The sequence below is a fragment of the Vespa crabro genome, chromosome 18 (assembly GCF_910589235.1).
Source record: "Vespa crabro chromosome 18, iyVesCrab1.2, whole genome shotgun sequence".
Classification (NCBI taxonomy): domain Eukaryota; kingdom Metazoa; phylum Arthropoda; class Insecta; order Hymenoptera; family Vespidae; genus Vespa; species Vespa crabro.
The window spans coordinates 3029346-3045564 of record NC_060972.1 but is presented as its reverse complement, the minus strand read 5'-3'; the positions used below and the strand labels follow the sequence as shown (position 1 = coordinate 3045564).

The window sequence follows — 16219 nt, the reverse complement described above, 5'->3', positions numbered from 1 at the left end:
ATATATAATACTAAATAATATGTTAATATTCTTAATACGATGTACTATAGATATATAAAGTAATGCTTCTCATTACTACTATTATGAGAATAATATTCTAACAATAAATCTTTTACATTTACGCCATGATTGATTTTACTATCTATTTTAATATCTAGATAATGCAAAATATATATGTTATATTAATATATGTAATGGTAACATTTAAAAATCCAATAAATTATGAACTGTACGTAATTACGTGCCGTTAATTATTAGATAAAATTATGAATTTAAATTGTCAATATGATTTTATCCTATATATATATATAGGAAACGAAAAAGAGAAATTGTTAAAGCTCATTAACAAAGGAAATGTTCACAAATACTTGAATTAATTAATTAATCTCAATGATGGGATAACGTTATACAAAAGAACAAAAAAGAGAAAGAGAGAGAGAGAAAGAGGATGTGAAAGAGAGGAAATGAGAAAGGGAGAGGATAGAAAAATAATCTTGAACGAAGTGGAACCTTGAAGCAGAGGGTAGAAATGAAGGTGTTGACCCGTTAGTAAGAGCTGCTTTACTTTGGGTCATCGGTCGATATAAATCAACGAATGTCACCTTTTCCCTTGGGAGTGGAGGACACCACTACCAGCAGCCACCACCCTTTGTGACATACCCTAGAGAAAAAGGAACGGGCGTTACGTAACTCTCACTCCATTAGATTACATGCTTTCGCTCTCACTCCCTCCACGCGAATTCTCGTGTCCCTGTGATTTGCGCAATTCCTCTGGCTAACTTAATGGGGTATCTTTTCGATAAGAATCCACATCCTATCTTCTTCCCTTATCCGTTTGTTTTTTTTCAGGTTGAATGCTGATTTATGTTAACGTGACCATGACCGGCACATTGATAGAAACTTCAAAATAAATATAATAATTAATACATTAAATATTAAAATAATCTATCATTTATCTCTGTTCAATGTACATGTCTCTATTAAATATTCTAAAAAGAAAATAATTTGCATAATTTATATTGATTGAAATATTTAAATATGAAAAATTTTGAAATACAAAAAATATACAATATGAAAAGATACAAAAAATCATCATAAAATATAATAAATTTTGATTGAATTTAAATGCAGCCATTAGCTCGGTAGTGCTTGCTTTGTATTTGAAAAAAAAAAAAGACATTTCAAGCAATACCGATTTACCAGGTCTCACCACTTGGAGGTTGCTGCATAAGGAGACCCACGAGCTATGATTCTACTATTAATATCAATTACTTCAAAATAATCAATTACTTTAGAATAATCAATTACTATTAATATCAATGAATAATTTGGAAAAAATACAAAATCAATCGCGAAACGAATCAAAATTTTCTTCTAATCTATCGAGATTAGATGAAAAATTTATGAATCCGTTTAATATCGACCTACCTACCCGCGAAGGAAGAGAGCTCTTTAACATATCAATGAAACTCCATTCCAATCGATAGCATTATATTAAAACTGAAAATATAATATAAAAATATATAATATTATGAAATTATCCTCTTATAACCTGAAACACAACAGAAATAATTATATAAGATAAAAAATTGATCAATTTATTTCTATTATATCATATATATTATCTTATCTAACATTTCACTCCATATATATTTTTCTTCAGATAATGTAAATAGCTCAGATACCTGTGAACATAAAATATTTAAAACACTTCATAATTAAATAACAAGCAATTAAAATAGTATGCAAATTTTATATAATAAATTAACAGCCATCTGTGAATATAAAACATCTGAATCATTTTATAATTAAACAAGCAATCAAAATAATATACGAATTTTACATAATAAATAATATGCGAATTTTATATAAGAAATCACCTGGAATATAAAACATTTTAACCATCTTATAATTAAACAAGGAGAAATTAAGCTAATATTCGAATATTATATAACAAATTATCAGCAATCATCTGTGAACATAAAATTATAACCTAATAATTAAAACAATCAAGATTAATATGCAAATTTTATGTAATGGGCCAGTAACCTGTGAACATAAGAAATTTCTAACGTTATTATTTTTTGAAAATGCAACATATATTAAAAAAACAATTATTTTGCACACATACACACTCACACACGAAAACAACAACCAACGAAGAATAGAATCGAATCTTGCCGATTTAGATGATATTTCCTGAAACAAAAATTAACTCTGTGTAGATTAATTAAAACTTTCTTCGATATTTCAAATGAATAAAAAAAAAAAACAAAAAAAAAAAAAAAAAAATTGCAAACAATTCATTTTTCATTTCTTTTTATTTTTTACAATTCCAATTCTTCATTCATGTTCCCAGTAATTAAATGTATTACCATTTATTCATATTTTCCAATATTTGATCTTGTAGCTTTAAGATAAAAGTATCTGTAACAAAAAATTATATAAAAGGGCATGTGTGGAAAGATGTAATTGTATATACAATCTATGGCCAAATATTTTCACTTTTGATAATTTAATTAACACAAAAATTTAATATATATATATTTTTTTTTTATCTGGTATACATATTTTTTAGCCACAGATTGTAATGCTGAAATAAGAAAAAGCAAACATTAAAATGGCAAAAAAATTAACATTGAACATCCCGATTTCTCGATGCATTAGAAAATAAATTTCACCTTTAAACAAATTTACGAAATTATGCGTGACTTTTATGTACAAAATATATGAATCAAACAATAAATTCCATACAAAATTGTTAATTGTTTAATACATTTACATAATTTAATTTTTAGTTTAATATTATACATTTGACAAATTATTCAAGATACGTCATGAAAAAAAAAAGAAAAAAAAAGAATAGTGAAAATTTCACAATATGTAAGATTTAATTTAAATCGCGTTTAAAAAAGAAAAGAGCAAAACTATACTGCACCTTGTGTGGTATTACAAAATGCATACGCAATTTTGTATACCGCCATAATCATATCCATAATGAGATCAAATCTATATCTAATAGATAAATTACACATATATTATTATATTACGTTTATACTAACGCGAAGTATACAGTTACATCAAGTGTCTGATGTACATATTACATCATTTATATATAAGACACTTTGTTATCTATTAAATTATAATAAATATAGTAGTACATTTTCATAACTTTAGAAGCACATATTTCGAAAATCCATATAAAATAGTAATACAATATGAAATATTAAAAAGAGATAATATTAAATATATAAAAAATAAAATACTTCAGATATATTCTTATATTTTATTCTTATGAATTTATTTTTTCGTTACTGCTTGCTTTAAAAAATCCTGACTTCACTAAAACTTTATCAAGCCTTATAGATTTTTATATATATATACTAGCAATTTATATGAAAAAAAAAAAAAATAATAATAATAATAAAGAGAAAATTATTTATTTACTAATAATTATATTAAATTATTCTGAAAGAAAAATCTATATGCTTGAGTATCCAGGTGCATTCCTGAATGCAAGCCTGGCCCTATTCTGAACTATTTTCATCCACACTCCTGAGTGTGGGACAGCCTTTTCATTCGTTTCATTTATCAAGATTTATACATTTTTATCCCAAAAAAAAAATCATATTTCTTTCATATATGCATAACCATTTCTTAAAAAATCATTATCATATCATTCACTATTTCTTCATATTTCTTATATATCATCCATATATATGTGTATATAAATATATATATATATATAATAAAAATACTTTCTTATGTACTTATAAACTCTATCATTTCATAGTCATGGTAAAATAATTTGGAATAAAAATGTATACCCTTGACATATTTTATGCACTCCTGAGTGCAAGGCTGTTATTTTTAAATCATATCGCTCGCTTAACAAGATTTATAAATTTCTAATCAGAATGATTCAAATTTCCTTTTCATTAATTTACACTCTATTTAGGTATAAATACATTATTGTATTAAGAAGAGTATGAATTCTTGATTTATTATTAAATAAGTTTTATTTCTTTAAAACAATATTATAAGATTAGAATATTTAAATATTTATTTATTATATACTTTCACAAGTGCATTTTCATTCATGTATATTTGATCATTCTAAAAAAGAAATATATATTCTTACTATAATGTATATTTATTTGCATTCCTGAATGCTTGTATGTACTTACTGTGATCTTATCATATGCACTCCTGAGTGCAGGCAAGCCATATCAATCGCTTCATTCATATACCAAGACTTATGCATTTTTATTCCAAAAAAATAATTCTTTTTCTTTAACGTATGTGTAAACATTTCTTAATTATCTTTATATCATTCATTATATCTTCTTAATCCTTCTCATAAAATTATCATTGTATATTTATAATAAAAATTCTCTCTCTCTCTCTCTCTCTCTCTCTCTTTCTGTCTCTTTCCCTCTCTTTCTTCATCATATACATACATTATTTCTCTCATTTCATATTCATTTGTTGATAATTTTGGAATAAAAATATATACCCTTGACATATTTATATGCACTCCTGAGTGCTGGCTGCCATTTGTATCATATCGCTCGTTTAGCAAGACTTATACATTTCTTTTCATTAACATTTGTACTATTTAGATATAAATAATAATATTATATTAAGAAAAGTATGAAATATTCTTGATTTACTATTAGAAAACTTTCATTTATTGAAGAATAATATCGTAAGATTGAAATATTTCTTTATTATATATTTCCATTAGTGCATTCATTCATGTATTTTTGATCGATCTGAACGAGAAATGTATATCCTTACTATATTTTCATCTGCATTTCATAATGCAGGCATGTACTTACTGTGAACCTATCATATGCACTCCTGAGTGCAGGCAAGCCATATCAATCGTTTTATTCTTATATCAAGGCTTATGCAATTTTATTCTAAAAAATAATCCTTTCTCTTTCTAATATGTGTAAAGATTTGTTAATCATTTCTATACAATTCATTATTTCTTCTCCACATTTATTATAAAACTTTCATTTATATTTATGTATAATAAAAATACTTTCTCATATATACTTATTAGCTCTTTCACTTTATATTCATTTGTTGATAATTTTGGAATAAAAATGCATACCCTTGACATATTTATATGCACTCCTGAGTGCTGGCTGCCATTTTTATCATATTGTTCGTTTAGCAAAACATTATACATTTCTAATCAGAATAAATCAAATTTCCTATTTATTCATTTACACTTTATTTTTATTTAATTGAGAATAATTGATTTAAATATAAATTAATTCCTCTATATAGAACAAAATTACATTTTCAATATTTATTATTGGTTAAGTTTAATATATTAAAAATAATATGATGAGATATTGAAATATTTAAATATTATTTTATTAAATATCTTCGTTAGTGCATTCATCCATTTATTTTTGATCATTCTGAATGAGAAATGTATATCCTTATTATATTTTCATCTGCATTCCTGAATGCAGGCATACCCTTCCTGTATGTATTCATCAAGTCCTGTAGATTTTTAATCAGAATAATCAGAATAATCAGAATAATCAGAATAATCAGAATAATCAGAATAATCAGAATAATCTGAATAATTAGAATAATCTGAATAATGAGAATAATCAGAATCAGACTACAAAAGGATAATGATGATGATGATGATGATAACATTTACCACATATGAGTCATTTTACAACTCGTGGTAAAACTAAGAAATTGTAAAAATGATTTTACAATCTTGTGTTCACATTATTTACCGCATAAGGGCCTTTGAGCGACCCGCGGTAGTGCTGTGTTGACATGTAGGTATGAAATATGTATATATCTCGTATATATACATACACAGTATGCAGTTATGAAAATAAAAAGGAAAAAATATTTGATTATTCTGAATTAAAAATCAACATACTTGGGTATCCAGATGCACTCCTGAGTGCAATGTTGCTGCAGGCCACAGACGTCCACACAATATTTAACGAGCGTGACTCTATTTTTGTAATTAAAAATCTACTTCAAGAAAAGACTCTACTTTACTTTAAAAAGTTTAAAATACAAGGACTCGATTTTAATTTAAAAAGGAAAATGCAATGACTCGACTTTAATTTAAAAAGGAAAATGCAATGACTCGACTTTAATTTAAAAAGGGAAATGCAATGACTCGACTTTAATTTAAAAAGGGAAATGCAATGACTCGACTTTAATTTAAAAAGAAAATTGCAATGACTCGACTTTATAATTTAAAATGAAAAGGGAAAGTTAAAAAATTGACTCTACTTTAAAGAAAAAAAAAAAAAAAAAAAAAATTCAATGACTCGACTTTACTTTAAGAAAATGAAAAAATTACAAAGACTCTATTAATTAACTAACTGTAAAAAAACTTGACTCTAATTGCAAAGATACTAATTTTTCACGAACGCGAGTACGGAACGTCGTAACAAGGAGATGGAATGGTCCATCATCTCCATCCAGGATCAAACTACTACTACACTACTACGAGCATAAGTGTCAACGTGGTAAAAGGGTAAAGGGGATTTTGATAAGACCACAAGCCATTAACGAAGGGTTCGACATGCCGATCACCTTTGAAAAATGACTTGTAGACGATAGTTGCCCTCTTGAGCCACAAATTGTGGGGGCCTCTTCAGCATATAGCCTCTTCTTGCTTCGTGCCCTAACCATTGCATTGGAGCATTCCTTACGTGCGACGCAAGATAAAGTTTACGCATCAAAAAACGCCCTACCGTTCAAAGCAACGCACCCACAAAAATTGACATGCCGCAGTGGATTATACTATAAGAATGAAATCGTCCCTAATCTAAACCGACCTAATCCCGACCTGATCTCACTTTACGCAACAAGACTCAAACCACTCGTGTTAACGCACGCATTGAACGAGACGCAATAGTCGCAAGCTAAGGAAGAGTTGGGAAGTAAAAAACACATTTTCGCTGGTTTCTTTTTTTTCTTTTTTTTTTTTATTCTTAACCTAACGAGCGGTAAGTGCTTGCGACGTAAAGTATCAATTTCTTCTAAATAGTATAACCACTGAAGCATGGCAAAATTCGCGAATGTATCACCCCAAATGGCACTGACGAATCCCAACACGTATCTTAACTGCGTTTCCTGTTCTACCTAGGTGCGTCTCGATTTTCTAATGATCTTTATTTATTTATTTATTTATTTATTAAAAAAAAAAAAAAAAAAGAAAGAAAAAGAAAACTTAAAAATTCATTAATATTTGACTTATACCGTTAAACTATCCTAGCCTGCGGACAATCAATGGACTCAAAGAATCCACCAACCGTGCATATTTTCACAGGCACATTTAATCGAATGCTCCAGCAGACATAAATATTCATTCTAATCGATGAACCTATTACAAACTAAGATTAACTGCTTGCACTTAAAAGATGAAAAAAGTTTCGATAATAAGTTAACATCACGAGAATTGTAATATTTTCATTTTATATACGCAAGTATATTCTACTTTGAGCAAGGGCTCAAACAAAAGGAGGAGGAGGAAGAGAAGGAGATTAATGATGATGATGATTATAATAGTTACCACGTCGTGGTAAAAGTAGAGTTGCAAAAAGTCTTATACAACTCTATTACACTGTACACCGCATAAGGGCCTTTGAGCGACCCGCGGTAGTGCTGTGTTGACATGTAGGTATGAAATATGTATATATCTCGTATATATACATACACATTATGCAGTTATGAAATTTTAGGATCAAAAAAAAAAAATATGTAGATTCGTAAATATTTCAAGAATCGCGAGGTGCAAGCGTTAATTTATAACTAAGTATCGAACGAGTTCAAAGTCCTTTGCTAAGTTCAAAAGATATGGAATCTAATGTTCTCATTGAGTGCAAAGTTTTTCGAACTGTTTTATACTGATATATCGTGCGATGCAAAGTGTCAGCAAAAAAGAAGAAAAAAAAAAAAAGAAAAAAAAGGGAATAAAAGATAATTCAGACATGCTGAATAATTGTAAAATTTGCTGAAACTTCACAAATCCCCGGAGACGGGACTTCCCACTTCTGAGTGAGAATCGGATCCAGGATCATCCGGTCCTTACCTACTTATTTAAAATAAATTTTGACATTCACTCAGAAAAGGTATGCTACCTGCCTGCCTATCACCTATATTTAAAAAGTGCAAAGCATTCACACCAACACATACACTCCACGGTTCTCTCACATTCCACCAGGGTGCAAAAGCCTACACTAGAGAGCATGCCCCGGGGCACCTCCGACACCCCAGTTCAACCGCGTATTGTTCTAATGTATTAGGAGTACGTACCAATTGCTGTAATCGACTGCCACGGCTAATGATTATTGCATATATGACTAAAGCAAAAATACTAGTACATACTAGTATATACATGGATACTAGTAATAAATACGAGTATTTAAAATTTTCCACAGAAAAAAATGTGGTAACTATGTAAAACGATATTAATACAATAAGATATTTATTTATTATTAATTAAAAAGTTATCGCGAAACGATGTACAATACACCACCTAAAACGCACATACAAGTGCAAGGTACACCGTGCAATCACCAGCACAATGACAGCCGCCAAAAGGGAAAAAAAATTAAAACTAAACCCACGCAGACTGTTTCTCACCCATACGAGTAACACCTGGGCAAACGCATAGATGAGAACGCAGAAAGCATGGGGGGGAGAAACGGGTATTAATATAATTAGAGCTGAAAATCCTGAACTAAAAAATGATTAACTTATAAACTAGGCCTAAACGGGCTGTGACTCTACGAGTCTCATTGCTTACCTTATTAGCAAGGACTCAAACAAAAGGAGGAAGAGGGGGAGGGAATTGATGATGATAATAATTATAATAGTTACCACGTTGTGGTAAAATTAGAGTTGCAAAATATCTTATACAACTCTATCACATTGCATACCGCATAAGGGCCTTTGAGCGACCCGCGGTAGAGCTGTGTTGACATGTAGGTATGAAATATGCATATATCTCGTATATATACATACACATTATGCGGTTATGAAATTGGATAATGAGTGAATATCTATTGAAAAATTTAATTTATTGAAAAATTTAATTTATTGAAAAATTTAATTTATTGAAAAATTTAATATATTGAAAAATTTAATTTATATAAAAAACAACCTCGGACGATTCCTTTCATTAAATGGCTGTTCTAATGAAAGAACGGGATTATGATCCACCACTTAATTGACAGAATCTATCCGTCGCGAAAGGGGTTTGTCTTCTTGCTCATTTGATGATATATCGATATATCAAAATATCGAAGTAAATCACGATTAAATAGACTGAGTACGAAGCAATGCATGTAACGTAAACCACGTTATATGCTTTATTTGGACGAAATCGGGTAAATGAATGCCCGATTTCATTACTAATATCGCGAACAAAAACGAAGAGAGAAAAAAGTGCTAATTAACAGCACTGTTAATTAAATGATTTTGAAACAAGAAGACCCTAGCCTGATATATATATATACACAATAATAATAATAATAATAATAATAATAATAAGAAGAAGAAAAAAACTAACTACACATGTGGGGAACCACTCGTGAATAAAATCAAAGATCTTAATCACGGTCACTTTTGCTCGTTTTGGACAATGGGACATCAACGAATACAACCAGTAACCCGTGCCGATATGGACCTTTCATCCTCGGCATGATGGGCACCAGAGGAACTTAAAATTTTTCACTTACTACTTAAGAAGTTCTGCGATGGCTCCAAAACACTCGTCCCCCTCGACGTTGGTCGAATGATGTCGTGAAGTTGGTTGAAATTATTGTTGAATCGATGAAACGTTGAATCGATGAAATGTTGAATCGATGAAACGGTGAATCGTTGATTAATCTGTAATTAAAAAGAATCGCAAAAGAAATTTAATTATATGTTCCATTACAAAGGAATATGTTCAATGAATGAAAATGATTAAAAAAAAAATATGACTTAAACAATGAATGAGAAATAATGATCAGAATAAAGAAATATACTTACATGTGATTGCATCCAGACGAAGCTTTATATCCGTTGATAAAGATGAAAAGGGCACATTTTTAAATTCACACTTTCGACCATAACAATATTTTTCGCAACGCAATCCTCTTCCACCGAATCGGCCGAAAGTGTGTTAATGATACTAACAACACGGCGAACAAATAGTTTTAACAAGAAGATGACATAGATTCTTGTTTTCTGATTTACTAACGCGACCGAAAAATTCTTAATCGGCGAACAACACTGACTCTAATTCGCGATTTTATTTAATTTTATATTATATTTAAAGCAACCTATTCGGTTGCAAAAACAAACAAAACTATTTCGCACAAGCACTGACTCTATGATCGCATTGCGCACGATCAACAACTGAAGACCTATGGAATAAAAATGGTTAAAGCAAGCTGTAGCGTTTATTTCCACAATTTATATCATATTAAAAATAATATTCTTCAAATTACATGATCTAAGATAGTGAAATTGTACAACATTTGTTTTAAGCTTTAATAATAAAAATAATAAAAAAAAAAAAAAGAAATAAAAAACATTCAAAAGATGTAACTGCAAAACTTATAAACTATATTAAAATAAATGAATAAAAGCAAACGATCAAAATCGCGTTGTATTTATCGCTTAAAAATAGATATGATCGCAATAGGGATATGTTTAAAGAAGTATACTAATTGCGTGGATACCTATAAATTAAGATATAGCATTAAAATAAAACTAGACATGGGGCAGTAACGTTGAAATTATAATATTTATGATATTAATTATGCGGATAAACGTATCTTGAAATTTTATTCTACTTTAATTTAACGCGAATTTTCTATATTGTTCTTTATGTTTCTTAATATCTTTTTCATTCTTTAAATTATTCAAATATCCAATATATTCTTTTAAAATACTCTTTAAAATTTCATGGAACATATCTTAAAAAATTTTCTAATGCACCGAACGTCAGCCATTGGCCCGGTAGTGCGTACGTAATATCATGTAAAAAAAACATAATAAACGTACGTAATACCGATTTCCAGATCTCACCACATGGAGGTTGCTGCGTATGGAGATCCATCTTTAAATTTATTAAAAAAAAATAAAGTTTTATATTTGTAAAAACTCTAGATATAATATAGCATATAAGTCTATAATAAAACAGATAAAGACTTAATACAAAGTCATATAACATAATAGTTTGTTAAAATTCTATCTTTCTATATTAGTTAAAATTTAATTAAAATATCTTAACAATAAACTTATTTGTATGCACTTATATATGAAGAGTAGCAGAAAGTATATGATAGTTGTTATGGAATGTGTCCATGTCCACAAATTAATTGAATACAATAAATAATAACATGAAAATATTCAAGGATATTATTAATATATAGAATAATATTAAAAGTAAATTTATATATACAATAAAATACATTCATTATATATACATACATATAATGTATACAATATAAATATGTATACATGATCTGTGTATTCATATATAAATGCTATATATATATATATATATTGGAATCTAATATGTTATAAAATATGATTAATAAATTTAATTAAACAGAGCTTATTGAACATATATATGAGAATTAATTAATTATTGGTTTGCTTAACTTCTCATATATAATATATGTATAATGAAAAGTTAATTAACCTAGAAAGTATAATGTACGAACTGATCGGGACAACTGTACGTAAGTAAAGTACAAACACGTCTGAACCTGTAAGAACGAGTATGTATCACGTTAGTGAAAAAGAGGGGAGAGTCATACCAAGGCTTAACTTTCAATCGTCCTGTGATTGTTTATGCGTACTTTCGCTGGCACGTTCTAGGTTCTCCGTATACGCATTGTTTATACCCGTATATAAACATATATATATATATATATATGTGTGTGTATATATATGCATACATACACACATATATGAATATCGTATATAAAACGAAATAATACCGAACGCGATAAATTAATGAAAGATTATTAATGAGAGCATCGTTAAAAGACGAGAAAAGTATTTGTATCGCGAAAATATAATTAGAAAATTAGAGAAATAAATATGACGCTTTAGCTCCGTGGGAGATATCAAGACACCGATATTATTTTCGCATATATCTTTTAAACGAGACGATGCCAAGACTTGCGAACATTTACACGTGGAAATCGCATTTTCCGCGATCGATTGGTATATAAAATAAGAGCGTACATTAGAAAATGTATATTAATTACCTGTAATTAATGTGACGACGACGCTCCGTTGCGACCTGTAGCACTCACGATTCCAAAATGGCGACGATATCACCGGTATGATTACATGAATCCTGGTGCGCATGCGCAAAATGTCATCTTCGATATGATCCGCAAATATCGTAATTTTTCGATCTATTATACGAAAATATCGAAACATTAAAAATATGACATAGGAACTTAAAAACTATCTAAATGGATATTTTATTAATTAAAACATCGAAAATTAATCACTATAAATCGATACCCTATAGAAATAAGGTTTAAAATCATGAAAAATATTGTAAGAAAAATATAGATGCTGACATTTATTTTCCATATATCATTTATTATTGACGTTATTACGACAAGTTAATAATGTCAATCGGAAATTATATATATTTGGAAATCGATTAGTATATTGAAATATGATCTATGATAGAAAATATATACTAATTACCTTTAATCGATATGACGACAAAGCTGTATTACGATCTTTACTACACGACGAATTCAAAAGAGCGTTGATTGGTTGCGTCAAACTAGAGCGGGCATTTTAGATCACGTGATTATATATGAATTCATGTTTTCTATAATTAAAAAGTATTATTCATTACACTCATATTGATAATTTATTTATTATATATAGTATAATATTTATATTCAACAGCAATATAAATTATTAATATGAGATAATGTAATAAAAATAAATAAATTATAATCATTTTAATAATACATAACACATACTTATAGATACTACATAAATTATTAATACTGTATACTATATTAACTCACTATATAAACTATTAATATAATTGTAATATAATCTAAAAGAAATTTTTAATCAGATAAAAATTATAACATATATCTCTAAAAGAATTTCCAAAAATTAATATGAAAATACGACAATTATTTTATAACAAATTATCACAAAACCGAAAAAATTTGAACTTCGATTAAACAATTCATTTTTCTATGGAAATATATCGAGAAGAAACTCGTAAGAAAGATATTCCCGTCTTCGATCCGCAATTTTTATCACTTATTCCTTCTTTTCTTTCTCTCTCTCTCTTCTTTTTCTCTTTTCAATTTCATTACGTAACCTTTTAAGCTCCGTATTATGAAAACCAATCGTCTTTTTATCTTTTCTTCTTTTTATGTTCACAGGTCTCCTTCTTCTCAACGAGTCCGGAACTCTCGAACAAGCAACGTTTCGAGTATTTCACCAGAACAATACCAAGTGATCATTATCAGGTCAAGGCCATGGTAGACATCGTTTTAAAAATGGGATGGAGTTATGTGTCCATCATATACGAGGAGAGTAATTATGGAATCAAAGTAAGTAATTCCTTATTTGATAAATTTACGAAATATTAAAACAGATCAAAAAAAAAAAAAAAAGAAATATGTCATTTTGAGACAAGGAGAAGGATGAAGTTATTCCCTTTTTTCTTTATTTCTTTTTTATATTTGAATAAATCACTCACGATATATTCGCTAGAATCTATTGAAAGATTTCGTTCTATCAGTAATATGATTTTCTTTTATCTTTATATAAAAAAAAAAGTACTTTCGAAAAAAAATAAAAATAAAGAGAAAATGAATAACGAACGATGTAAAAGTTCCCAAAGGTACTAATAAACTTCTCGTATTGCATTCAATAGATGAAAAAAATCTTGATCAGAATATAAATTAAAATCGGTTACATGAAAGTTTCAAGATTTTTGATGCTTTGCAAAGTTATTGTCAAATAATCAAAAATATGGAGAATTTAATTTTATGTTATAGACGATGTATGTGTGTGTGTGTGTGTGTGTACGCTCATAAAGACTCGCCATTATTTTCTATAATATTATTTATTAAATGCTACCTGTATAAAGAATGTTAAATTACAATAAGTGAAGCATGAGTAAATAAAATCGAAATTTGAACGTGAATGTAACGTGTCATATACAGACATTAAAATCCAATAATTGAGACTAGAACGAAATAAAAGAGATGAACTTTTGTGAGATAGTACTTTTGTCATAAACCAATACGTAAATGCAGCTCGTTTTTCTCTCTACCCATTTTCATTGTACCGATACACGGACCGAGTTCTCAAAGGTAGCGCGTTTGTCAAAATGAAATAATGCTCTGTGCTCAATGAAGGCCATGTTTGTAAAAAAGAATTTTAAATATGCCAACGAGGAATTCATCAATCTTTCTCCATTAGAATGTTCGTTAAACAAAATTATTATGTTTAAACCATGATATTCTTCTGTTTTTCCATTGAAAAGCGTTTTTCACTATTCAAAGCAAATGAGATCTCGAAATGGGTCATAGAAATCGTTTTCACCAAACCTTTACCTTCTACGAGTATTAGAAAATCTTTTCAAATTTAATTTTCTCTCTCTCTCTCTCTCTTTTTATCTATCTATATATCTATCTATCCATCTATCTATTTATCTATCCATTTATCTCTCATTTTCTTCTTATCTATTTTTCATATTCATGAATTTCTAAAAGATCATATTCAAAAATCAATATTACGCTGACATCGACTCGTAATAAGTTCTATTATTCGTCTTCTAAAATCTCATAAATTTAAGATCGATTTGCAAAGATCCTTGATATATATATATATATATGTATATATATGTAATAGATAAATTAGATAGCAATATAAGACAGCATCACAAATAACCTCGCTATAAATATATCAAGCAATATTGAAACTTTGCGCAGGTAGATTGACAGGTGCAAGGATGGTTTTGACATCGTTCTAGGATATCTCAGGTATAACACGGGAATAATGTTATTGAAGATGCGAACAGATTATCTATGGATAATTGTTTATTATTGAAAACAACGAGTAGCTTAATAATCATATAGAACTGCGATACTATATGTACATTGTAGTTTTATAATGTAAATAACGTAATACACTAAGTCACTACCAACGAAGATTATAAGTCCACATAGATATACATACATAAATACATTGCATGTAAAATTCGCAAGAATAAAAATAGAAATTATAATGGTAATTACAAATTAATGTTATTTCGTGAAATAGAAAATAAGTTCGGAGACCGATATACTCAGACTTTCTGGATTATCTCTACTCGATGAACTTTTAATTGGAGAATTCCGTGAATAAATTCAATGAACGAACTACAAAAGTAAAGCTAATTAAAGAACTCTGTAGGGTTGGTATATCTAATCAACGCCATCGAATTTTCGATGAAAAAAGAAACGAGAAAGAAATAAATATAAGGTATATTGAAATAAACTATAATTCTAATAAGATAAACAAGAGAGTATGCACACATAGACTTTGAAATATACATTCGAAACTTTGTCCGCATGGAACATTTCAATTTAGTTTCATATAAGCGATAACTCTTAACTGCGTTAAGAAAATTAGTTGACTTTAGTTTCTCACTTGCTCCAATTAAAAATTATTATTCTGTATGTGTTCGCTGTTAAAATAAATGTAACCGGTAAAAATATTCAGGAAGAGAATATATATATATATATATATATATATATATATATATATATATATGTATATATATAACTATATGTATGTATCTATGTATGTATATTAATATTTTATCTTCTATCCTTCTCATATTTTACTTTGAATATTTTTCTTGTCCGGTCGAAACGATAAGAAACGTAAAGAGCATACTATAAAAAGTTTTACATTAAAAACGATATGGATATATATATATATATATCTTTGATAATGATAATAAAATATATACGTAGTGTTTTTCGAATTAAAAAATAATTGAATAAATGATCTAAAAAAAGAAAAGAAAGAAAAATATAACAAATTTGTAAAGTTGATATGCATAAAATAAATAGGATCGTATTTATTCGTATATTATCTGCGGTCCAAAAAAACGACTAAATTGTATAAAAGTTAAAAACAAATTAACTTCGTAAAAAAGCGC

At 28.3% G+C, this 16219-nt stretch overlaps 1 protein-coding gene across 2 annotated transcripts in view; it reads left to right on the top strand.

Annotated features, from left to right (window-relative positions):
• LOC124430299 overlaps window positions 1-16219 on the top strand; it is a 157690-nt gene that overhangs the window by 127651 nt on the left and 13820 nt on the right. For both annotated transcript variants that reach the window (XM_046976636.1, XM_046976635.1), the window contains one exon: window positions 13443-13613. In XM_046976636.1, the coding sequence (XP_046832592.1) occupies window positions 13443-13613 (171 nt within the window). The remainder of the gene's footprint in view (window positions 1-13442; window positions 13614-16219) is intronic.